The sequence below is a fragment of the Zingiber officinale genome, chromosome 9A, assembly GCF_018446385.1.
Source record: "Zingiber officinale cultivar Zhangliang chromosome 9A, Zo_v1.1, whole genome shotgun sequence".
NCBI classification, from domain to species: domain Eukaryota; kingdom Viridiplantae; phylum Streptophyta; class Magnoliopsida; order Zingiberales; family Zingiberaceae; genus Zingiber; species Zingiber officinale.
Window position 1 is genome coordinate 135341300 of NC_056002.1, and position 26713 is coordinate 135368012.

The window sequence follows — 26713 nt, forward strand, 5'->3', positions numbered from 1 at the left end:
ATTCCAAAAATTAATAAAAAAAAAGAATAACTACTACAAATCCAATTCAGTGCAAGAGTAAACAACAAGATCAACTTTTGGCCAAAAGGAATGAATCATCAAGCAAATGGGAGTTTGTAGCCATGCTGACCCTGTTTAGGTCAAGCACAAGAGTAAATATATCATCCATCTGTACTCTATAGGTCCACTACTTAGTAGTGTTGATAATGATATGTGACAAAACATACATGCCATTTCAGTACCAGCCATGCCCAATGTCATCAAATTGAACAGCACTAGAGTTTCATTGTTTTTTCCCATTTCGATTGTTGACATAGCAAATGATCTAGTGTTCCACCACATCATCACCACATTACCAACTTAATACTTAACAAATGGACAGAGTGCAGATGAATTATATACTTGAAACTATACAACTTCATACAAATTCTTTAAAGATCATACAAAGAAGCTGCACCTATAAACCACCATTGGCAGAACTGCTAATTCTTAAAAGGGGGATGGCATAATAAGCTACTTCCCTTAAACTCAACACAATCTTTGTGGTATCATTGTTCCTGTTAAGATCAATGAGGTGTCAGTATACTTCATTATTAGTATTCATACATGGAAAATGATTAAAACGATATGACTTCCAAAACACTGGTTATGGTTTTTCATGTGGAGTGAATGTGCCAACCAACATTGGCAGAGAAGAAACCCATTTGAACAGCTTATTATGGACCTGGATGATCTTGATCTATTGATGACCATTTCCTTGCACTTGTTGTAACCTCTAGTTTACATAAAATGAACAAAAATTTCTCATGTCTTGAACTTCTGTCTGATCTTTCCAACACCTTCCTTGCAATCTTCTACCATCCTCCGAGTCCGGTCTCCGACAAAACAGCTGAACTCAGAGGCATTTTCCTGGACACCATCCACTGAGTATTTAGCTTTAGCAGCTAAATTTTTCCAAAGATCCAGTACCTGTGTGGAAGCAGCTAAAGCCTGTTGTTTCAAAGTTGTAATTAAAGATAGAATCTTTTCGGCTACTTTCTCAATTGTAGCAGAAGATCTGAATCTTAATTCAGCTGCCATTGATTTGAGATTCTTAACCAAGCTTTCGCCTCTTTCAATCGTTGGTTCAACTGGAGACTGCTCCAATGCTGTTACAGTGAAAGCTTTATTTTGTAAACCTCCATTAACAACATCAATTAAATGCCCCTTCCACCTTATTCTAGCTTCTTCAAGTACTTTGGCATACTCCTTAACTCTTTTGGCCTCCTCCTCTGCCCAGGATCTAATGAAAATGCAACATAAATAATTTCAAACCATGCACAGAAATATATCATTTAAAGGAGAAAAAAGGAACTTTTGCTAGCAGTTGTCCCAGTCGTCAAGCCTGACAAAGCTCATAAATTGGGATGACCCTAGAAGCCTGGGACTTAATTGTTTGGGCAAACGAATTGAAACAAACTCATGACATGAACATGTACATAGTGAGGGACTGCTGGGTTGAGCATTTAGCCTTATTAGCTTGAATCATCTCGGGGATGTGTTGCCTGTAATTTGATAGATCATATTTAATGTGTTGCATGTGATAAGAAAGCTTTTTCTATGACTTTCCAACAAAAACTAACTCGAGAGTTTTTTCTATATCAATTCTTGACACCGAGCTAGCTTTTGTCATGTTGATCTCCAGTCTAGAAGATAACATGGGTTTGATAGTCAATTTTTCATAGTTTTAGTTGCAGAGAATAATTGTACTCCTAACAGGGGCAGAATTCTATGTGCTTGAGAGAATGAAATGTAATTTTCCACTTGGGGCTTCAGTTGAATCATCTAATGTGGTGTGGCCTTTGCTTTGTATAATCAATGAGTATTATTGATATATGCATAATTTTACATGACCACATTTATTTACTAAAAAAATGTTAGCTCTCTGGTTAGGTAACATCACCCCACAAACTAGGTGGCCCTGGAGTTTGTTGTGCTTGGAGACCTTGTCATAGGGAAGGCCAGGTAAGCCATGAAAAAACATGGTAGCTTCGGATTGCATTGCGCCCAACCCATTGACATCCCTTGCTAATCCCCCTCTCCCTAACTGTCCACCTCACCATCAGACATCATGGTAGTACACTATAGTATGCTTCCTTCTCCTAGGGTGATATCATTCATACTATATGTTCAGGTAGCTTGCACTTAGTTAAGGTAGCTTTCTGCCACTTAGTCAATGACTGAGTTGGGAAACGCACTCATAGAGCTAACAAAGCTATACTATAACAATCAAATTGCTATTTTGACCATTTTGAATACCTACGAGCTATTGGAGCAAAAGGTAAAGCCGTCACCTTAGCGACCCCTCTAGGATGGCTCCACACTCTTTGGAAGGGGGTAAATCACGAGGACATTTGCCCTAGTGCAGCGGCCCTTTGCACATGGAGGTCAGACACCTAGCGAGACATTTTGCACCAGTTGGAAATTGACCCCAAGACCTATTACAGCAACCCAACTACGCCAACCCATGGGGACAAATACCTACGAGCTATTGTTCCATAAGAGGATGAAACTCTATACAGATTAATTGACACTTTATCGTAAAGGTGAAATACAATGAAAATATCACCTCTCCAAAGGTTAGTTAGTAGATCTACTTGCCAAATCTAGGTCCTAGAATAGAATATATTTATAATAAGCTGGATTTCCTTTATATCTTTAAACTAGCTTAAGGGAGAGTATAGGGACCTAATTGTAGATACCACAATTTAGGATGCAAAGTGTAAGTTACAATAATGAATACAAGTAAAGGTAGGGAGGGCCACTCATGAATTCAAATAGCAACCGAATGTCTGAATTCAAATTGACTTTCCTGCTGGATTTTTTTTCTCATAGGTGTGTGCAGTAGTTAAATTTTACTGAAAATTATATATTACATGCCGAGGAACCTTAATTAAAAGTACAAAGTCCTCTCAAAGACTAAACTAATGGTTTTTCTATAAAACACATAATCTAGTACCAAGGTTCTTTGCATTCCACAAATTATTCATAGATACATCAAGAATATAAATAATGAATTGAGAATTCTCAATCATTGAAACAATTACAAGGAAGAAAGGCTAGCCATAACCCACAAATATTATCAACCAAAAATGTTCGTATTTGAATGGTACAATCTTGATTCTTAAGTACTAGAAACCTTTGCAACATAGTACCACATGTAAATGGGAAAATGAGATTGACTTTCTATGATGAGATATGGGTGTAGCTGATATACGCCCCATATGGAGCTAAAAAAAGGATCCATTTTTTTATACATCCTTAGCAACCTACATGAGATTCTTTAGCCTTTTAAGATTATCAGGCAACGTTTTAGGACAAGTGCTTTGGCTCAATTAAATTCTTAGTTTGCAAAACCTCATTAGTAACGTGCTAGAAAGCATTACATAGATTATGTAGCAAGACAAAATATCTTTAGAGAACCACAGAGAAGAGAATAGAGTATTAAAGTACCTTGCTAAGTGCATAGCTTTCCTCTCAACTTCCAGCTCATATTGCAACTGAGCAATAACGTGATTTTGGCTTTCTGCCTCTTGTCTAAGTTTGTTGATCTTATCCCTCTCAAAAGATATCTCCAGCTTGTTACTCATGAGACTCTGTAATTGCTCTTCCAACTCATGCCTTAACCTGGAAAGGACTTCCATTTCAGATTCAACAGCAGCATGCTCCTTGATTTGAGAATTATGTTCATCCTCCCTTTCAGTCTTTAATCTATCTAATTCAACCTTCACTTCTTCTGCTAATATCTCTAAAGCCTTTGCTTTCTCCTTTTCCTTGGTAAGTTCTTTCTCAAAATTTGCATTAAGATCATTTTCAAGTTGAGCTACCAAAGCAGCATGTGCATTCACAGCAGTTTCAGCCAATGATTCAGCTTGAATCCGAGCAAGCTCCTCATTGACCACCTCTGCCGCATCACCTGTTGCAAGTGCAATAGCAGCTTGTGCCTTCGTGACAGGTTTATCAGGTTGAAATAGTCTTGTGCGACCTATTCATTAATCAAGTAGGACGGTTAATTGCTGGCAATCTAGTATATTATATATAAACAGAAGACCAGGTAAATTTTACCAAATGCAAGAGCAGAAATTCCTTGCTCGCCAGAAGATAGATCAGCCACCAAAGCTGGCCAAGCATCTGGATTAATTTTATGAATATCTATATAACCAGAGCATTGGTATAGGTCCTGATCATAAAAAGATATCATGAGTGTGTAAAGAACTGATGCTTAATCTCCAAACAAGGCCAAGAATAAGTGACCTAAGGACTTTTTTGCTTTACATTTTGATCAACTTGTGGAAGTTGCCTTCTTTCAACAGCCATCTTCCAGCTTATGAGATCTAGACGTGACACAGGCCTAATATGGAATGTGTTTGATCAAAAGGTGTCACAGATGCTTGCTGCAAAAGGAAAAATAAAGACATGAGGAGACATGTTACCCTTCAGGCAAGAAAAGAACAGAATCTTGCTGATTGCTGGAGTGACCCAAATCCATCAAAGAAAGCTTGCTAGAGATTAGCCCAGCCTCTGCCAAGCCTGTCCCAAGAAACAAGGCATAAAGGAGAGGATATGAGACTGATAAACCATACAAGTCGCATCATGTTATAATTAGTTGCTCATGCTCTAAAATTCATACCTTGAATATAAGGAAAATCTGGGTCTTCTTGTGTAACATCATCAAATGCAAGTTCAGTTATGTTCTCTATGTACATAGCTGGATAAATCTTTGAAAGTGTAGTCCTGTTTTAGGAAAATCAGGAACTTAATATACATACTGCAGCATGACTCCCTATGAATATTACATTTTAGATTTTTTTTAAAAAAAGCAAAGGATAACATCTAAATAATCTTATCTAAGAAGTAAGCTGGACCTATTTGGTTTTCAAGTATATTGAATAAAGTTCTGGTTTCAGTTTCACTAGCCATCGATATAGATGTTAACACTTGTGTACATGAGATTATTAAGAAAATAAAACAGGCTTAGAAACCCTAAAAACTAAGGCAGGGTTTGGTTTGTAAATTTTCTATTTTCATTTTCTGAGAAAATAAAAAAGCATTGTCTGGTTGACAATTTCCACATTTGTTTTCTAGAAAAGGAGATATCATTTTATAGGAAAATAGAGAATGTCTAAAAGTCATTTTCTAAGAAATGGAAAAACGCGCATTTTTTAAAAAATAAAAATAGAAACCAAACACTCTCTAAGTAACTCAAACAAAGCAAACCAGCAAGCTATTAGCAACTCAACCTCCAAACCAGATTAAAATTGGAAAGGATCTAATATCCAGTGAAAAAGTGAATAGAAGGGTCCAAATAGGTGACATCATTAATCGTACAGATTGTGACCCTTGCATTTTGATCACTTTCTAAAAAAAAGGATTAGTCAGATACACAGAAATAAACAACAAAGCCTGATGTAGGTTAGTTGGAAAACAACTGAATTATACCTGGAAAGATTACTGCTGGCAATAACTAACCAACGAGCATACTCACGACGAGTACATACAGCTTCTGGCTGAACATCAGCCTCAATAACCTACAATATTCAACTGAGTGTGATAGATAACTATGGTAGTCCTATAAGAGAGAACAGATATGCACATACTAAAAAATTTCAGCTTTTCTACAGTGATAAATGAAAAACTTATCTTGTTTTGTCCCAATCAAGATTAACATATAAATAACTAAATAAAAGTTCCTGACACTTGACCATTTACGCCAATATAACATTATCCTTCAAGAAATTATAAACACATGACAATTTAGGATAATTGCAAAACCAAAGTCTTATAGAAGAGAATGATGATAAATATAGTGAAGAAATCTACATTGTGTAAGTCAAGAGTTTACTTAAGAACGGTGATGAATTCATAGGGATCTAGCATAGGGTAATAAGATTTTATAATTTAACAATTTTTTGGCATTTGTTAGGAACCCATTTATAAATGTCGGATACCTACTTGAAACTAAAACAATACACACAAATATAGCTGTAAATGGTATGTAATACATATATACAAGCAGAAAGTACTACTTGTGGTTAAACCGTAACAATTTTCTTGGCAACATGATACAAGAGTTGATACCTCGTTTCTCTCATGTCATGTGCCTATGAGATCATCTTCCTCATGCAATCATGACTTCGTACATCTACGAAGATGCTCACACACAGTGAGTTCCTATCAATTGAGTGATTCTCTTGTCTCGTCATTATGAATTTATGATTCTTCTTCCTCATCCATGTGCTTTTGTTGCCACAATTTGCCCCATCATTATTCATCACCAACTCCAGGTCTGTTTGCACGAGGCTTTCTTTCTTCATCAGACCAAGAATCGCACTCGCTCCTCAGCCCACATCTACTCATAAATGATTCAACTCATGCTTGTTCTCTTCCCTACACATGCTTGCATGATACCTAGAGTTCCTTGCTCCGGCTGAGACAAATATGCCTACATGTTTCACCACCTTTGCCTGCCCTTACCAAATCCGGAGTCGATACCCACCAAAGTGTGGTCCTTCAACTTCAAATAATGGCCATTGGCAGCAATCCCTTGTCTTAATACTGCTACAGATATAACACCTCCTTGACTTTGTTTCTGCTACTGTAGTTTGTCGGCAACTCCTGTCATTCTTTGATTTCCCAGCGGTCCTGTGTTGAAATGCCAGTTCTTCAATTACATCAAAGTCCTTTCCTACCACTTCCCTCCCAACTTTTCTGAGCTCCATGACCACCACCTTAAAGATTAAATTGGGAAAGTTTTGTCTCCTGTGTTGCTCTATCAAAGTCAACTAAAATACCTAACATCAAAAGTTGCTCATTCCTGAATCAGACAAAGTAATTTGAGGGAGGATAATCGCTCGAATACATGTCCTACTTTTGGAGGCTATTGACCTATAGTCTTCTAAGCTCATTGAGACCTGGACACAAGCATGAGATCTGTATGCTTTGATTATTTGATATTTCTTTTGCTTATGAGGGAATTGGGAATCAACCAAGTTAGGCAAGAATTGAAGTGTTGATCCGGTTTCAATTTGAAAATTCAAACACAACCAGCAAACAAACTAATGTCATATCATCTAAGAATCTGCAAGTGTCAATCTAATTTCATTTGAAAATTTGAACACGACCAGGAAACAAACTAATGCTGAATTGTGTAAATAATTAGCAAGTGTTAATCCGATTTCAGTTGAAAAATCAAACACAACTAGGAATCTAAGTAAATAGATAAGGATTTGATTGGCTATCTAAAATAAAGGAGATTTGGAAGAATTGTGTTGAAAGCTCAGTAATTGAACCATTCCAACTCAAATTTTCCAAACCATCAACAAGTAGTGTCGCAAACAATGGAGAGAAAGGAGTGTCAGTGCTTTTTGATCCTACTAGCTGGCAAGTGTAAGTCTATTGTTTAATGGAACACAAGAAAACAAAGTTTTGAAGAAGGAGAGGTTAAGTCAAGAAACTATCAACTATTAACAATAATAAAGTTTTATTAACATTATTTAAGTTATACGATTATCAATAATATTTGATTAGTACCAATGCTAATTTTTATTGCTAATATAATTGTTATTATTTATTTATCTTGTTGTAATGATATTATTTATATATAACAACAACCAAACTTTATCCTACTATGCTATGGATCCTCCTAGCCATTGGACTCTATCCCTTACTATATCATCATTTATATTTAAATAAATTTTATCATGTTTTATCATTGTTAACCAAATCTTTTTAAATCATTCTCATTAATGTGTGTATTTGTCATAGTTTCACCTCGTGTCTGGAACATTTATTGGTCATCTAAGTACATATTCATACCACCAAATAAAGAATGATATTAGTTATACAATTTAGTTATTATCAATAATTTTAATTTTATATCATAATACATATAATGGTTGATATTAATTGATTCTAAATACCTAATTATCCAAAAATTTGGTGTTATTGCTCCTAAATATTTTCTTTACCAATTCCAAAGAAATGAATACATTTGATAACTAGGTTTTTGGAAAATCCTAAATTTTTTACCATCATCTTTAAGTGATCCTAGTATTAAATATATTTGTAACAATATGGGATTTTATATATTATTAAACCACTTTGGTAGGAAATGTTGGGAATCAATTTGTAACTTCTAAATGCCTACATGTAAATATACAAATCAAGATTTGAAATCTCAAGCTTTACAATTTTCATACCATGCCAGAGGACCAACATATGATAATGACAGATAGGAGATGGACAGAGAATAGAGATATTAATTTTTTATTTTATTTTTATTTTTGATTTTTTTTACCAATTCCAATAACAACAACCAAACTTTATCCCACTAGGTGAGGTTAACTATATGGATCTTTTTACGTCATTGAACTCTATCTCATATTATATCATCATTTATACTTAAATAAATTTTATCTTGTTATATTGTTGTTAACCAAGTCTTTTTTAGTTTTTCTCTTCCTTGTTTAATATGTGTATTTGTCATAGTTTCACATCGTCTAACTGGAGCATTTATTGGTCATCTAAGTATATGCCTGTACCATCTTAAATGTGTCTTTCGAAGTTTTCCCTCAATAGATGCAACTCCGACTTTCTCTCTAATGTTCTCATTTCTTATTCTGTCCATCCTCGTATGTCCATACATCCACCTTAACATCCTCATATCTGCAACTCTCATTTTCTGCTCATGTGCTTGAGTCACACCCTAACATGCAACTCTCATTTTCTGCTCATGTGCTTGAGTCACACCCAACATTCAGTTCCATATAACATAGCAGGTTTAACTGCGATTTTGTAAAATTTTCCTTTTAAGTTTTAGAGATACTTTACGGTCACATAAAACATCCAATGCTCTTCTCCATTTCAACTATCCTGCTTGTATTATATGTACTCCATCGTTTTGCAAAAATGAACTTCAATATTTAAAGCTCTTGGTTTCGGACAACTCATCATCTTACATCTAATAATACTAAATTTAAATTCTATATATTGTGTCTTTATTCTACTAAGCCTAAAACCATTTCCTTCTAATGTTTCTCTCAAAATTCTAATTTAGCATTTACTCCTTCACGTGTTTCATCTACCAAAACAATATCATCTGCAAACAACATGCACCACGATACTGTGTCTTGAATGTGTGTAGTGAGTTCGTCCATAATTAGTGTAAGACTTAGAGCTAATCTTTAATGTAACCTTATCTTTATTAAAAATAATTCAGTTATTCCGCCTAAAGTGTTTACTCTGGCAGTTACATCCTCATACATATCCTTAATTAGTTCAATATATGTTACGCTAACACTTCTCTTTTTTAAAATTCTCCATATAATTTCTCTTGAAACTCTATCATAAGCTTTTTCTAAATCAATGAATATCATATGTATTTTGTTTTTGGTGTCGATATTTTTCAATTAGTTATCTGAGAAGATGAATAACTTCTATTGTCGACCTTCCCGACATCAACCCAAATTAATTTTCGATCACCATGGTATCCTTCCTTAATCTTTTTTCTATTACTTTCTCCCAAAGTTTCATGATATGACTCATTAGTTTAATACCTCTATAGTTTACACAATTTTGTATGTGTCCCTTATTCTTATATAAGGAAACTAAAGTACTTACCCTCCCTTGATCAGACTTTTTTTCATTTTCAATATCATATTCAATAATTTTTTTAAAATGATTTATATAATTTTTTATTATTTATTATTTTTACATTTAATTTTTTAATTTTTTATAATTTATTTTTAAAATTTAAATAATTTACCAATTTAAATCATTTAAATAATTTTTTTAAAAAAAATTACCAATTCCAAAGAAGAATGAATATATATAATAGCAAGGTTTTTGAAAAATCCTAGATTCTTTACCATTAACTCTTTAAGTGGTCCTAGTATTAAATATATTTACAACAATATGAGATCTTATACATTATTAAACAACTCTAAGAGGAAATATTGTGACTCTATTTGTAACTTTAAAGTGTCTACATGGAAATATAGAAATCAAGCTTTGAAATCTCAAGCACCATGCTAGGGCACCAACATATGATGTTGATGATGGATTGGAGATGGAGAGGGAGAGAGAATAGAGATGGATAAGAAAAATAAGAACAAAACTACATATCTAGGGATAATATTTATATCATTTTATACCATAATTTTTATCCCTCATTGAAAAGGTACAGTTTTGGCACCATGTTGTTTTACATTTACCATGCTTTGACATGCATGGAAGCATGACAAGATAAATTTAGATGTGTTTTATTTATTTAATACCATTTTAATTTAGATTATATATAAAAATAATAGTATAGCAATTAGATAGTCAATTGAATTAAATTTTATCTTATTATAATGTAAAGTTTCTTCATGTGTTAAAGCCTATCAAAACAAATTCAAATGTGATTTGCACAATCTAATTTTATGATATTTTCGCGAACATCTCACATTTTACATTTCTAACATCATGAACCCTAGCCGACCCCACCTAGTGGAATAAGGGTTGATTGTTGTTGTTGTCGTCTATCATAATGGACCTTAGTTAAATATTCTTACACTAAAGATATGAAAAATATAATACAAGGAAAATCCATGTAGGTCCTAATCTGAGCGCATTGCTGGAGGAGATTGCACAAGTGTATCACTAGTCACCTAATCTCCTAATAAAAATTACAAATCACCATGATATCCACATGTCATACTACGGCCTACTTGGAGCCAATACCACACCTAACTGTAAAATTGCCCAGTTATGAACTTTAGTACATAGAATGTAATTGTTAAGATGTTGCATTTTCATGCGGCAAGTATATTTATATAAAATCAATGGCAGCAAGGAGGTTAAAAGGGATTCTTCCGCTTAAAAATTAACAAGAGTTGTAACATAATTGAAACTTGAAAGTTTCTTAGATAGACCTGGTAGCAAAAAAATAGTCTACTTTCAGTAGATGCTATTGTTTAGAATGTCCATGTGCATGTATGTGTCTGACTATATTAGGTTTGCAGGATTCTAGCATAGTTTACTTTTTTTCATCCTGTATGGAACTTGGATAGTCTAGCACATTTTCTCATAGGATCATAAGATCTTAAAGCCAAGACAATCATAAGGATCATAGATGGAAAGTAAAAAAAACTTCATGGCGTGTTGAGATCCTATCATGAAAAGTAAAGAGTTAAAGTATCCTTACAATACTTAAATACAGTATTTTTCAACAAATAGACCAATGTTGTCATTAGGACATAGAATTTCTAACTAATTCAATAAATAGCAACAGAAATAAAAAAAAACTAGTTATTACCTTTAGAAATTGCAATGCTGCTAAAGCTTGCCCCTGAACCTGATCAACTAATGGAGGAACCAAAACTTTTCCAATGGGTATTTGGTGAGTTGCAGATATGTGACACGGAGCAGGTATTCCAGAATGAGAAGATTGTTTATTAAGTGGTGAATCAGGAGATAAGGTTCCATTTTGATTTACAGATTTTAAATCGGATTCTATTTGACCTAGCTTTTCTAATACAGTTACAGAATGGATGGCACGTGATTGAGAATCAATTAAATCTTCTGAAGAATTAACACTATCGTTCTGAAGCAGCAGACTGTAAGTGTCACGAAAATCTAAATTGAAAGATGTTTCTGGAGAAGCATTTTCAATGGGGTTGGATGATGGCAGATCTAAAGTGAAAGATTCAGGACTGTGCATCTTGTTCTCTCCAAAAGCTTGGTCCTCTGTGAAAGACCGTGAGATCACTACCAAATCCTGGGAGCCAACTTGGCTAACTAAATTTTCCTCTGAAGCAGCGTCAAACTGGCTCTCAGATCCAACAAACTGATCAAATGGGACTTCAAAATTTGAGTTTTCTGCAGCTTTGATGCTTCCTTCATAATGATCATCTATACAAACAATATCAGATTGAACTAAATCATCATGTGTCATAGTCCTGAGCATATTCACATCATTTCCTGTCACTGAGTTCTCAGTCTCAGATAAGGTGGCGGCATCAAAATCTTTTATAATCTCCTTACTAGGTGGAACACCAGCACCAGCAGCATTTGTAGGAAAATCAGCATTACTGGTATTAAATCCATCAGGTAAAGGACTATCATTAATTTCTTCTACTACTTCAGTATTATCTTGATCAAATGTTCTCTCAGTAGCATCACCGTCAACTTGGGTTGATTTAGCATGTATAAATGTAGCTTCAGTGTCAACATCTCCATTTTGTAAAACATCCAATCTGCTCTTAGTTGCTTCTCCACTAATTTCTGGGAGGAAGTCCTGGATAACACTTAATATTAGTGTTTACAGATTTACTATGTTTTCTTTATGAACTAAAGCCACATTATTGTAGAACTGTCTTACTCGATCAACATTCTCATCGACATCACTGGATATGAAGCTTTCCTGCTCTGTTGTTACTGGTTCCATCTCTCGGTTGGCTCCTGTTGAAACTCTAATCAAAGCATGCACTTTGATTGGCTATATGTGTTTGCAAAAATACTATATGGTTGTCGAATAGCTGAAAGTATTTGACAAATTCTTAAATGCATAACGTTCAAGTAACAATAGCTGTCTCACAACTAAAGAGAGGTTACCAAATTTTTAAGGTGTCTATTTTAAATGAAAAATAATATTAGAAACATAAGTTGTTTTGATCAATAGAACATACCATGTGCACGCTTACTATAAATTGACAGTGCTGCAAATGTAACTCCAGCAACAAAAAGTAGTCCAGCAAGTGCAGCTCCTAGCATACCTGGAAGTGCACTTCTACAAGTGTTTCAACAGACTCAAAATTGATAAGAAAATGTAGAATAGTTGTAATACAATCTCAATAGCAGGAAACACACAGTTTGATTAAGAACTTTAAAAACCAAATGCTATAGTTTTTTTGTTGGCTATCAACAACCCAGTTCTATTCTGAAAATATTTTGCCTAGTTCAATTACACAAAATCAAGATCATCTTACATCTAATAACATGATCATCTTCCCTTGTTGGTAGATTAAAGGAAGACATATCATGTTAGATTAGGCAGAATTTGTTTACCAGGGAAATCAAGATTATCAACATATTCTTTTTCTTATTGGTGCTAGCAAGTTATTTACCCATGAGAAAGGTGACTTAACTTCATCAGAATAAATTAAATATTTCCTCATAATCACTTTTTGAGAAAAATCAACTAAGAATTGCAAAGCATATGTGAAAAGACAATAAATTACTGCACAAGCTGTTCCAACAATTGTTATACAGAATTCCTTAAAATTGAGAGGCTCCATCATAACTAAGAACACACCCCTACACTAGCACTTGTGATTTCCATTTTTTCTTTCCATGCCTTTTCTTTTGACCTAATATTATAGGACAAAAATCAAAAGTGCGACCCTTCATTACAGAATTGCCACGAGGGCATCCCTTTTATTTTATGATCAAGCGGGTGTCTCAAGATGTCTCACCCAGTATTGTCTTCCAAATTTATACTTCAAAGCTCGCTGCACCTTTACTCGGCCACCTAAAAATAGTAGAACGATCATCTAGCCAAGAAAATGCGCGCCTCTAAGCAAACTCATGTAGCAATTTTAAGTGCAGTTTTGGTAAAATATGCTACATTAAATTGTAAATTTTAAAAATATATATACCAAAAAATCTGTAAAAAAAAAGTAAAATGATATGAATTCTACCATAAATTTTTTAAAGCTGTTACATTGTTTTAAAATTTAAAAAATAATTAAAAAAAATGTATTCCTTTTCCATTCTAAACCAATTTACGGTCATGTAGAATGTAGAAGTTTTGTTCAACAGTGCTACTCTTCTATGCATTCTCCAAATGTAATAGTCATGTGCATTCTTTTTCCAATTTTAACTAATTCTTTAAATTCACAAACATCTACTCCTGTGTTCCATGTACCCTCTAGGGTCATGGTTCTCCAATTTTAGAACAGTTTAAAACCAATTGGTCTTAAATTTCTCTAAATTGAAAAAGGATCCTCTTATGTGTTCCCTAAAACCTCTAGAGTCGCTATATATCTTCCTTTTCTAAGGGTAATTGCGGTTCATATAGAAGTGCTACATGCACCCAGAGCGATTAAATTCATAAACAAGCACTTTTATATGTTCCCTAGATCCTCTAAAGTCACTATATGTCTTCCTTTTCCAATTTAAATAAGTTCAAAGACATATATCAGGTATCTTCAAAATTGTTACATGGAGCTAAACTGCTCTAAAATCACAAGCATAAACTCCTATGTGTTCCATAGACCCTCTAAATTTGCTATAAGTCTTCCTTTTATAATTTAGACCAGTTTAAGACTATGTAGTAGTTTTGAACAAAATGTGATATAGACTTAACATTCTAACTCATAAACAATCACTATATGTATTCCTTTTCCAATTATCAGGTTTGTTCAAAATTGTTGTTACATGGAGCTAAACTGCTCTAAAATCACAAGCATACACTCCTATGCATTCCAAAGACCTTCTAAATTTGCTATATGTTTTATTTTTATAATTTAGATCAGTTTAAGACTTAGTAGTTTTGAACAAAAAGTTATACGGACTTAACATCTCTAAATTCATAAACAAGCACCCCTATGCATTCCCTAAACGTTATATATTCTGAATTCATTATATGCATTTCTTTGTAAATTTAGACCAATTTAGATCCACATAAAACTTTTGAACAAAATTGGCTGAAAAGACCTAAATTGCTCTAAATTTACAAACAAGTACTATTGTGCATTCCTTATACCCTTTGGAGTCATTATATGCGTTCTTTTTATATTTGGAACATTTAGATCCATGTAGTAGTTTTGGACAATATTGGTACATAGACCTAAATTGCTCTAAATTTAGAAACAATCCCTAGACCCTCTGAATTTTCTATATGCCTTCTTTAAATTCATAAACAAACACTTTATGAGTCTGTATGTATTCTCTGAGTCCTATAAAAGTGCAGAATTCATTACTCTTCATATTTATACAATTTTAAAAAAACTACTGCCTAGACATAAAAGGGTTAAATTTCACATAAATTAAAGTTATAGAGTTAAAAAATTTCCCATTGCATATATATTGAAATTACAGAGTTACAATTTTCCTACTTCCACATATATCAAAGTTATAAAGTTTTAATTTTCTCCTTACACATATATCAAAGTATAATTTTTTTATGCACATATATCATATAATTACAATTTTCTACTTTACACATAAATAAAAGTTACAAAACTACACTTTTCCTCTCTATCATTATTATTCTACAATCAAGTGATTATTCAACAATAAATCATAACTTTCTTCACCTAATTGACAACTTGCGGAAGAAACTACACTTGGACAACTTATTTTTAGTAAATGATAGTCATGTTAATGGTGTAGTCGAGTGTGCATAGTATGTAAACGGAACTCTAAAACCCAGCCTTGTGAGACTTACTAGGTCATTTGAAGAGGTGAAGCATCTTGCTTCACAATCCCACCTCCAAAAAATAAAAGGCATTTCACTTTAATTTATTTCTATAACTGTGTTAAGCACAACACTTCTAGAGCCATCATGGGAAATCTTGTCTATATAGAACAGAAAGACATCTAACCCTGCAGAACTAACACATTAAATTTTCATAGTATGTATAATAAGAAAAGGATCATATATTTAACACTTGGGACAATTTAGGGTCATATAGCAATTTTGTTCAAAACTACTAGATAGACCTAATCTTCTCCAAATTCACAAACATGCACTCTTATGCATTATATTGTAGAAAAGAACTTTTGAACGAACAAAGGATTTCAAATATATATATGAAAAAGGAGAAGAAATAAAAATAAAAATAGCTAAAGAAAAATGTCAGTATAAATCGGAAAAAAAGGAGAGACTTCTGCCAATGATAGAGAGCCAAAGTGGCATTTGTTGGTTCGACGAAATTTCTAACCTAGTATAACTTCACCAACACTCTTATGCATTCTCTGGACCCAATGGAGAAGAAACATGAGTGAGTGTCGAGATCTGCTTATTTTGATATTTCTTTAAGATTTATATGGTAGAAAATTTTCTTTGAATGAACAAAGGCTTCAAAATGTATACATGAAAATGGAGAAGAAATTTTAAAAAAAAAATAACTGAAGAAAACCGACAGTGTAGATTAGAGAAAAAAGGAGAGAGGTCTGCCAACGACAAAGAGACAAAGCAACATTTGCTAGTTCGATGGAATTAAAGGGTTGCAGTAATATTAGGGTGTCCTTTGATGAATTGAGCAGGATATAGATCGGAAGACAACTTATTCGATTTTATTTGGCCAAGAAAATGAGGGTTAGCAATTTACATAAAGTGGGGCATCCTAGGGCGTTCGTTTGATGATAAATCAAAAAGGCACCTTTTTTTTAGTTGGAACTTGGTATCCAGTTTACACTGACTAATTCGAGTGACCGGTCTGCCCCACATAAGTTTCCCACTAGTCATCAGGATAAATTGGGAAACGCTCGCAGCGGATGGCCCATCAGCCTAACGTCCTTAGGTCAACCGTCCATTAAGGAAAGCTCATCCTTGAATTCACCGAAGCTGAGACTCAATTCTTAGATACCTAGTAAATTGAAAAGGCACCCCTTGATGATTCTATTAAAATGGAGCGTCCTTTTGATGTTTGCCTAATATTATAACCTCAATTTTTTTTCCATGTCCCCTCCATTTATGTTGATTACTAGAAGAAACACATGTTGATTTTTTTTTTTTTCATTTCTCACTAATTGTCATTCTTAATGTACCTCTTTTTTAAATTACATCTGTGGGATTGTATCTGATCTTCAATTGACTAATGTCGTTAACTAATATTTTAAACCGAAATAAGAAAATAAGGGTCAACAAGTAACCAATTAAGTGAGAATTCATCATAAAAATTCAAAGCAAAAAATGTGTTTCCATAAGCTAAGAGGCATGATTAAATACATTCCTTATTATGTGAGTAGTACATGTCTAGAACTTAGCTTCAGCTATGCCAGTAACAAGTTCCATAAAAGAAATTGTCCATCAACTGATTCATATTTAACCAAAAGTCCTTATGTTCTAAAGCATGAAAGAAAATAAGTAATGTATACATGCCACATTTTATCAAAACGAGGTTGACATTTATGTGGAAGAAGATTTTTGAGGGATAGAAAGGAAGAGAGGCAGGAATTTCCTTTGTCTTATAAGGAGAGGAACAAAATTTAACCCTTTAATTTTGTCATTAAAATCCCTAAGACACGTAGGGTTTAACCTATCTTTGCAATACCTTTCCTTTCTCTCCTCTGGAACACCGAAAGTGGAGAAAAGAGATCCAAATTTCCCTTTTCTCTTTAATTAGTTTTTACAATTCCACTAAAGTAGAAAAGCGAAATGATTCCATTCCCCCTAACGGGAAAATCAAGTTCACAGATCCCAAATGCCTCGTGGGAAAGTGAAGACTCCACTCCCTACGAAGACGATCCCGTAGCATCTCACACGAGTATGAATTTGTTTACGAAAAACAGCTCACCTTCTAATTTCTCCTTTCCCGAGGAGGCACTCCCACCGTTCCCTGCAGCGGACCAACCAGCGAAGTAATCCGGCGACCCACCGTCAGAGCCACTCCAAGCTCCCCGATTCCTTTGGCCCCCGGAAGCAGCCGCAGACCGAAGGCGACGGCCAAACGGAGGGAACCGCGTACGGAGGAGGAGGAGGAAGAGGCGCGGCGGGGTTCGGCATCTGAGGTTGACCCTCAGATGCAGAGCATTGGGGGACGCAGGGCGACACAGCAACGGCATGATCGAGCGCGGGACGAGGATTCCTAGGGCTTCCGATTGGGAAGCGTAGCAGCGGAAAGGTCGAGGAGGAGAATAAGAAGAAGAGGAAGACGAAGGCGAATGGTCAGAAAAGGATAGGCGAGATCGCGAGTGGATGTAACGGCACCGGCTACGGCTACGGCTACGGCGGCAGTAGCAGCAGTCAGCCGAGAAACAGCGACATATGCCAACTGCCAGCCACACACGGTTTCCCCTATATACCTAGAACTCTTAATTCGCATTTATTTCGTCAACTTACTTGACCCGTTTCATTATTATTCGTTTCTTTAGTAAATGGCACCTACACTATACCTGTAGAGATTTTTTTTTTTTTCTTTCATAATACCTTATGCTTTCGTGATGGTTAGTACTAAGATAAAGTTGGTATTATAAGATAAGAATTTGAATAGTAAGAAAAAAGTCCTTTTTTTTTATTGGTCAATTATAATTTTTCGATTTATTTTTTTTATAGATAGTTGTGAGGTTGATCGTGTGGTAAAAGGCGATTCGCTCACCCCCAGCGCCTCCGTCAACCCGTCCATAGGCCAACACGGGTTGTGAGGTTGATCGTGTGAGGCTATTGGGGTGACGAATTCTACCTTTATTACTACCGTAGAGATTTTTTTTCTTTAAATAGAACATGTAACTATGGAATGTTGGGGTTCTGAAATGTCCTTCACGAGCGTTTCCCCATTTAGCCCTAGCGGTAAGTGAAAAACTTCCATAGGATCAGGTCAAGCATCCCAAATTTGATGTTACCTTGTTCATCATTTTTTTATCATTATTCATTTCACATACTCAAATTTTTAAATACAATAGTGTGGTATATTTCCGAAATACCTATACTTTTGCTATTCATGGACTAATTTGATTCAAAATTGATAAAATTAGAGAACTTTAAATTCCTTCACACCAAAACTAATGTATTTTGGAGAAAGCATCATTAATATATGTATGCTCTTAAATCTAAATTTGATACTTGATGATATAAATTGAGATTAGTAAATTAAATTGAGAGAACATTTTTAATTTTTTACTTTACATATTCAAAAATTAACCATTCATAATTTGCACTATCTAATTCAAATATGAGAGCATAGATACATTAAGGAGATATTTTAAGAGTATTGATTTTGATTTGAATTGATTCGGAGTTCTCTGGGTATATTAACCAGTTTCGTCATTCAAAAATTCAAAAGTTTAATATTTTTCGAATCAAGGAGTCTTAGAAACTCAGGTTAGTAAGTATCATTGTCCTAAGTCTTATAATGAGCTTATTATAAATTCTATCGAACCTTTACATCAAATTCATATATGAAAGCATACATACATTAAGGAGACTTCGGGGAATATATTGATTTTAATTTCAAGAAATTTAGAATTCCTTTAAGTCCATCGGTTAATTTCAGGCGAAATTGATTGATGGACTTAGAAAAAAGAGAAGGAATATTTTAAGAATATGTTACATGATTTAAGTATTTCAAAACTTGGATATGTGAAATAGGTAATACCGAAATTTTATTTTAGAATATGCTACGTGAATTTGGGTATTATAAATCTATTTATTTGTTTAAGTTTTTAAATTTGGTTTTAAAAGGATTTAAATTAAGCTCATCTCGTTTTTATGCTCATCAAATGTGTCAAAGCTTGATAGAGTGCATATATAGCTTAAAAAGTTCATAATTCAACAAGATCAAATTAAATTGGAAGATTGTTGGATCAAGAGGTCAAGTTCAACTAAGAGTTTGACAAATTGTTCATAATTCACGACTTAACGGGGACAATTTGTGTTCACGTCTTCAAACTGATTGTTCGTTTGATCGCTTGAAAGTCAAAATTGTGAATTCGCTCGTAATTGATGTTTTAGCTTGATTTCAAGTTAAGTCAAGATCTTCAAGCAAATTCAATCAACTAAAAGTCATTATTAATTAATTAAAGTATTGAGTAAACTTAAGAGTAGATTATAAATATTTTGTTCTAAAATAGATTCTATTTTAGTCCTAGTTAACTAGAGGAAGGACTTATTCAAGTAAAGTTATTGAGTCAGCTAGGTAGTTGATTGTTCAAAACAGAAGCTTTTGTTGGGATTGTATCAACTAGAGAGATCTTCAGTTGATTGGAATGTTATACATTGGAAGATATGCTTGCTATCACAATCATTAGAGTCGACTTAAAATCATTTGAGTTAATGGAAAGATTTGAGTATTTGATTAGAGAGATTCTTAGTCGATTGGCACCAAACTGGTTAGTGAAAAAAACTTGCTATCTTAGGCATTTGTGGTGACTAAACTTGGTTTTAGTTAGCAAGACTTACAACTAGTTATTGGTTGATAAAATTTCCATATCTATGTTTCATTTGATTGAAGAAGATTTGAATCAACCGAAATTGAGAACAAAAAAGTCATTTGAGCTACTATGAGGAACTTCAAAGTAGAACGACAATTATTGTAAAATTCTTTGATTCACTCTGCCCCTAAGCATTTCCAACACCTCAAGGAGCTTAAAATGAACTAGGATTTAGGATTTAAGGTTAATGTTTATGACCTAGGGAGAAAATCCATGAGCTAAATAATCGAGCATGGCTAATATAAGCATAGATCCCATCTCATCGAGAGCAGTCTAGTATGAAGACTTGGTTTGATATTTATAGTTGACTAAGATTGGATTGCTACCAAATGACTTATAACTAGGTTTGTGCCCTTCGAGATGGGTCATTAGAAGGCATGACCTAAATAAGTCGGGCCATCATGAGGTAAGGCCCCCTCGGAGTTCTTGTTGTGTTGGTATGCCGGGAGACTAGCAACTATACAAATCTGAAGCCTAATCATGTTTCATAGTGTGCATTTGATCTAACACATTTGATCATGTCTGAGAACAGGAACGGTTGACTCATCAATGAAGGGTTGTTCGTATTGGCTCTCTGAAAACTTACATGGTTTGCGGCCTACGAGGAGGAACACTCAAAGAAAGCGCATTAGAATGACGGTCGAGAGGATCCGGTCACAACCACTCTAACGCTCAAGTTAGCTCTCCGTGGGAGGAAAATAGTTGTTGGAAATTAGGGTTTGGATGTTGTGTGTGCATGTCTTGTTCCATAAAGTTCAACAACCTTTTATAGGGACAGGGTGGCTTCGTCACATCCTCCGCGTAATCCATAGGCATTACCACGTTCTTCATGTTACTCGCAGACGTTATCAATTTCTCTGAAATAAAGGGTCATCGTTGCCCATTTATTTCGGAGTGGATGTCTACATTTTTCCATCGCTTCCGCCATGATGCATGCGTGATCCTCGCTTCTCCCTGCATAGGAATCGGTGGCGGCCTAGAGTTGGAAGTCGGGAGTCAGGAGTCGGTGGTAGCTGGGAGTCGGGAATCAAAGTCTTCCCTTGTTGACCCTACCTGCCATTCTTGCCCATGTTGTTGACCTTCTTAGCCATGTAACTTTCGGAGAATACCCCTATATCAACGGTCATCAAGTAAGCTTGAATTACATTCTCCGTCGCGGATGTCTATGTTTTTCCGCCGCTTTCGCCGTGATGCTTGCGTGATCCTTGCTTCTCCCTACATAACGGTTCATCTGAGGACCACTCGGGATCAGTGGCGACCCGGAGTCCTTAGTCTGGAGTCGATGGTAGCCGGGAGTTAGGAGTCAGGAGTCATAGTCTTCTCTTATTGACTCCGCCTGCCATCCTTTCCCAATTGTTGACCTTCTTAGCCACGTGACTTTCGGAGAATACCCCTTATCACCATTCATCGAATAAGCTTGAATTACATTCTCTAGTACACTGGATTCAACTTATCAAAAACAAACCCATCTCTTAACCAATTGCCATGACTTTGTTTGGTGGGTTTGAATTATCCAACTTGGTTGGAGTTGTAATTGGCATTGACTAGAAGCATTCGTTCTTAGGGAAAAATTCCTACTTTGTCCTTGAAGATATACAAAGGATCGAACTTGGCATTCCATGTGTTGAAGACATGAAAGGATCACTTAAGATCCCAATTGCTTTTGGGCTTCCTTTGCAATGACTATATAAGTTGTCTTATGATTCAATTAAATTAAGTTATGTGTAGTGAACTAGTGATTAATTACTTTTGGACTTTCTTTGCGATGGCTATATAAGCTAAGTTGTTTCACGAAAGGAATACGCGATAAAAAAAGTTATATTCCTCTTCCATTTTTCAAATATTTATCTTCATCCTTTAGAGACATCTATGTTTTCATCCATTTAGCATTGAAAAATTAAAAGGAGCATCAATAGTTTTCGATCCATATATTTGTCTTCTTTAGTAGAAAAACATCAAAAAAGCTCATGAGTTCAAAGAAAAATCAATGGTTCTGTTTTAGGACATGATGAACTAGAGCGCAGGCAGCTGCCCTACCGCATGCTCTACGGCGGCCGCTTGCTTGAGCATGGCAGCTTGGATGACATGGCTGTAGGTTCCCTTCTCCATGAACAGCCGCGCGAAGTGGTGCTTGCAGTAGAGGATGCCGTTTAGTGCAGCATACGATGCGGGCGTCAAGATGCACCCTCCCACCGAGCACTTGAAGCATGTCTTGTGGTAATTCTCCCCTTCCATCATCAACTGCAAATATTACATTGTAATTAATGAGCAGATTTGATGTTTGATTTGATAAGAGCTTGTTGATCGATGTTTGATTTGATATACAATTTTACGCACAAACCTTCTCCAAAGGGTACGCTATCTTCTTGCAAGTGGCACATTTATCTTGAGTTCCAGAGAACATGGATGAGTACTTGCTCGGAATCCTCTCTCCGGACCTTGTGACTGCGAATCATATCAACCTTTCAATTAGTAAATAAATTTTTCTACCTCAAAGTGCCACAATCAATGGAAGATCGATCGATCACCGGTCGGGAACTTCTTCGTGAAGGTACCGGTCTCCATGAAGAGCTGCTCAAAGTGTGGCTTGCAGTAAAGAATACCATCCATGGAAGAGTAGTTGCACATCTGAAACACCAATTCATGGCCATTACTACAATAAGGTGAAGTGCTTGTGCATTAATTACTATTTCATTGATGAGTTGATGATGATCAAGTAGGTACAGAGAGAGTTCCATTGCAGTGGCTGCACCGGAAGCAGGACTTGTGGTAGATGACTCCGTCGGTGGAGAGGAAGTCGACGAAGTGGACCGTCTTCTCGCAGGCCTTGCACTTGTCCTGGGTGCCACTGAAAGTCACTGCCATTGCGATGCCGATTAGGTCACTGCCTCTCCTCCTCTCTCTCTCTCTCTCCCTCCGGAAAGGATAGGAATGAAGGAATTGGGAGAGAGGTGATCAGAGGTGTGAGGTGAGAGGGGAGGAGGGGAGGAAGGGGACTTAAAAGAGAGTCGAGAGGAGGGGAGGAAGGATAGGAGTGGAAAAAGGAGGAATCGAGAGTTCCAAACCACATGCTAGGTCAAGTTTCAAACACCAATATATTGATATGAAAATTACTATTTTTAGGGTAAGACCCAACAAATTCAATCACAATTTGAATGTTTAAGATTCATATTTCGATATATATTCTTGATATCATATTTGAATTTCGATATGATTGATATATATAAGTTGTATGATTTGGCACAATCATGGTTAATTATTTGTTCATTAGGTGTGTCACCCCTAAAATTATCTTCATGTAGGATATATAATAGATGATTAAGAATTAATTATCATTATTAATTAGATAATTAATTATGAGTTAATTATGTTTGTTAATAAAGAATTCAATTGAAATAGATTATGAATTTATTTCTTTATTTATTTAAATTAAAAAAGAAAGTAATTATGAACTTAAGAGTTAATTTGTATAATTAGAATTTGAAGGTTTAAAGTAAAAACATCAATTAAAAATTTTCCTATGTCACTACACCAACAACATGTGACAAGCCTTGTCATTGCATTAACAACCTATGACAAGCGTTCATGAGCTAATGCCTTCCTCACAATAATAGATGATAGCACCTTTATATTAGAATATGTTAATTTATATATATATACACGCATCTATATAGATTATCACTATATAACATGAGGGGCACCGTCATGTTAGAATAATATAGTAAAAAATAATTATATTCATCTAAGACGATCTTCATAGTCTGTCCCAAAATTTAGATAAATTACAGGATCAATTTATAGCTGATCACCAAGTGAATAGAGGGTAGGAGGAATTTTTTTTGAGGTCAAGTGCTCGTCGGAAATTGATCTCTGTTTTATTGTAATAAATTTACCACACTCTAGCTAACTGTGCACCTCTGTCCCTCATGAGGACATCTTTATATTAGAAGTTTATAACAAAAAAGTAATTACGCTCATCCTAGGCGTCCTTCATAATCCGTCCCTAAATTATATGAAAGAAGGTAAATCACAAGATCAATTTATAGACGTCCACCAAGTGACTAAGGGATGAAAGAAATTTTTTACCAAACCTTTATGTTAGAATATAAAGTTATATCATGTGTATAACAAAAAGGATGGAAATTTATTATGGATCCATCACCTCAGCGGTTCCTTTAGGGCTAACCTCATCAGTATAGAGAAAAGTAAATTTAAATATACAGATAGGCAATCGATGTTATGTATCTAACTCTTATAAATACTAACTATTATATTAGATAGTAGGTATGAATCATAAATATACAGAATTTGCAAATCATATATCCTATTACAATTTAAGTCAATACTAATGAACAGCTTATTATAGTAATAATTAACTATAAATAAGATCTTGTTCGATTAAGGTCAGCATTAGTAGTAGTATATTATACTCAACTTTTAATATAAATGGACTTAAAAAACTTTAAATTTAAAAATAAAAATGAATCCACGGGATCACTAGTGCAAATTATATTTATTTGATATCAATTTTATATTAGAGTCTTTGCAATGGAGGAAAGAAAGAGTAATTTGACAACTAAGTGTATCCAACAGTGTAATATTTAGATAGTTATTAAACTTTAAAATCAAATGCGGCAAAGAAAATAGGCTAAAAATCAAAAGGTAATTTTTTTTTTGTTTGAATATATATAGTAAAAAAAACAAGATCTTTAGCATCCCATCTAGTCATTTTTCATTTTACTTTTGGGGTTGTTTTAATAACTATAAATTTATAATTGCCATGTAATTATAACCGTTATGAAATCATAATTTATACAACATAATATTAGAGCATCCATATCAACTATTTTATCCAAAAATTTTACCTGAAATTTTAGATAGGATAACTAAAAATCATTTACATCAGTTATGGTATCTATTCCTTAAATTTAGATTTGAAGAATAGTAATTCTCTACATTTAGGGAATGAAACATCTATCCTAAAAATAAAATAATATTTTTTTTTCAATCTCTCTCATTCTATTTATTTTTTCAATCTCTCTCTTATCACTCATTCCATAAATATAATATAAAAAATATAAAAGAAAGAGAAAATTATTAAAAAATTAAAGATGATAAAAATTTTAAGGTAGTTGATATAGTGTATAGTGAAAAGTGATAGTTTAAATTTAATAAAATAAATTATTTATCTTAAATTTTAGATATAGTAATAGTAAACTGATATGAATACTCTTAGGCTACGTTTGGTAGGGTGTAATCTATCTTGTATTGTTATCAGGATTACATTATTATTTTGTTTGTTTTAACTTTAAATCTGTAATGTAATGTAATCTTGATTACAAAAGATAGTGAAGTTTTGTAATCTGGATTACAAAGCAAATACTATGTAATCCGATTATATTATGAGGTCGTTGTTTAACCAAAATTTGAATGTCGAATATACCCCTAGTTAGCAATCGCCCGTCGACCGATCGTCGGCCACCGCCCGTTGCTGGCCGCCGCCGCCGCCACCACCAATCCGATCGTCGGCCGCCACCGCCGCCGATCGTCATTGTTAAGAATTAATAATAGATGATTAAGAATAGATGTTATATAATAGATGATTAAGAATTAATTATCATTATTAATTAGATAATTAATTATGAGTTAATTATGTTTGTTAATAAAGAATTCAATTGAAATATATTATGAATTTATTTATTTATTTATTTAAATTTAAAAAAGAAAGTAATTATGAACTTAAGAGTTAATTTGTATAATTAGAATTTGAAGGTTTAAAGTAAAAACATTAATTAAAAATTTTAATTTGAGATAAATGACACCCTATGTCACTACACCAACAACCTGTGACAAGCCTTGTCATTGCATTAACAACCTATGACATGCGTTGATGAGTTAATGCCTTCCTCACAATAATAGATGATAGCACATTTATATTAGAATATATTAATTTATATATATATACACATCTATATCGATTAAGTTTCAGGTGGACAATTTGACCTCGTAGTTCAGCTCCCAAATAAATTCAGGAAGTAAGGTGACTTTTAACATGGTGCTCCGACATTACTAGTTATTCAAATACCATATACATATGCGTGTGAGTTTTAAACCATGATTGGTTGGAAAAATACTCTGGCACTTACCATTATATAACATGAGGGGCATAATATAGTAAAAAATGATTACATTCATCTTAGGCGGTCTTCACAATTTGTCCTAAAGTTTAGGTAAATCATAAGGTCAATTTATAACTGATCATCAAGTGAATAGAGGATAGGAGGAATTTTTTTTAAGGTCAAGTGCTCGTCGGAAATTGATCTCTGTTTTATTGTAATAAATCTATCATCCTCTAGCTAACTGTGCACCTCTGTCCCTCATGGGGACACCTTTATATTAGAAGTTTATAGTAAAAAAGTAATTACGCTCATCCTAGATGCCCCTCATAGTCCGTCCTTAGATTATATGTAGGAAGGTAAATCACAATGTCAACTTATAGATGTCCGTCCACCAAGTGACTAAGGGATGAAAGAAATTT

The 26713-nt window shown here is 34.3% G+C and overlaps 2 protein-coding genes across 3 annotated transcripts; both read right to left on the reverse strand.

Moving 5' to 3' along the window:
- Positions 1-228: 228 nt before the first annotated feature.
- On the reverse strand, positions 229-18019 carry LOC122018900. 2 transcript variants are annotated; one of them, XM_042576361.1, is made up of 11 exons: positions 17544-18019; positions 12708-12794; positions 12401-12480; positions 11336-12316; positions 5479-5567; positions 4670-4773; positions 4473-4569; positions 4315-4390; positions 4105-4219; positions 3493-4024; positions 229-1282 (listed from the first exon to the last, which is right to left on the reverse strand). In XM_042576361.1, exons 1-11 carry the CDS (start codon positions 17809-17811, stop codon positions 805-807), a joined length of 2907 nt encoding a protein of 968 aa, XP_042432295.1. In that variant the 5' UTR covers positions 17812-18019; the 3' UTR covers positions 229-804. The 2 variants fall into 2 exon arrangements, with proteins under 2 accessions (XP_042432295.1, XP_042432296.1); XM_042576362.1 differs by lacking the exon at positions 17544-18019 and having other exon boundaries at positions 12401-12557.
- A 4169-nt stretch (positions 18020-22188) lies between these two features.
- Positions 22189-23040, reverse strand: LOC122019628 (LIM domain-containing protein PLIM2b-like). Its single transcript, XM_042577082.1, has 4 exons — positions 22900-23040; positions 22704-22803; positions 22517-22620; positions 22189-22416 (listed from the first exon to the last, which is right to left on the reverse strand). Exons 1-4 carry the CDS (start codon positions 23038-23040, stop codon positions 22189-22191), a joined length of 573 nt encoding a protein of 190 aa, XP_042433016.1.
- Between the last annotated feature and the right edge of the window lie 3673 nt (positions 23041-26713).

Excerpts from the sequence above, each read along its gene's own strand:
- LOC122018900 (XM_042576361.1), bottom strand. The coding sequence starts at position 17,811 with ATGCCGTTGCTGTGTCGCCCTGCGTCCCCCAATGCTCTGCATCTGAGG. Across the intron at positions 12,795-17,543 it reads GGGAAAGGAGAAATTAGAAG|GTATGCTAGGAGCTGCACTT; the intron begins GTGAGCTGTTTT and ends GTGCACTTCCAG. Across the intron at positions 1,283-3,492 it reads AAAGCTATGCACTTAGCAAG|ATCCTGGGCAGAGGAGGAGG; the intron begins GTACTTTAATAC and ends CATTTTCATTAG.
- LOC122019628 (XM_042577082.1), bottom strand. The coding sequence starts at position 23,040 with ATGGCAGTGACTTTCAGTGGCACCCAGGACAAGTGCAAGGCCTGCGAG. Across the intron at positions 22,621-22,703 it reads CACGAAGAAGTTCCCGACCG|TCACAAGGTCCGGAGAGAGG; the intron begins GTGATCGATCGA and ends TATGATTCGCAG. Across the intron at positions 22,417-22,516 it reads TAGCGTACCCTTTGGAGAAG|TTGATGATGGAAGGGGAGAA; the intron begins GTTTGTGCGTAA and ends TAATATTTGCAG.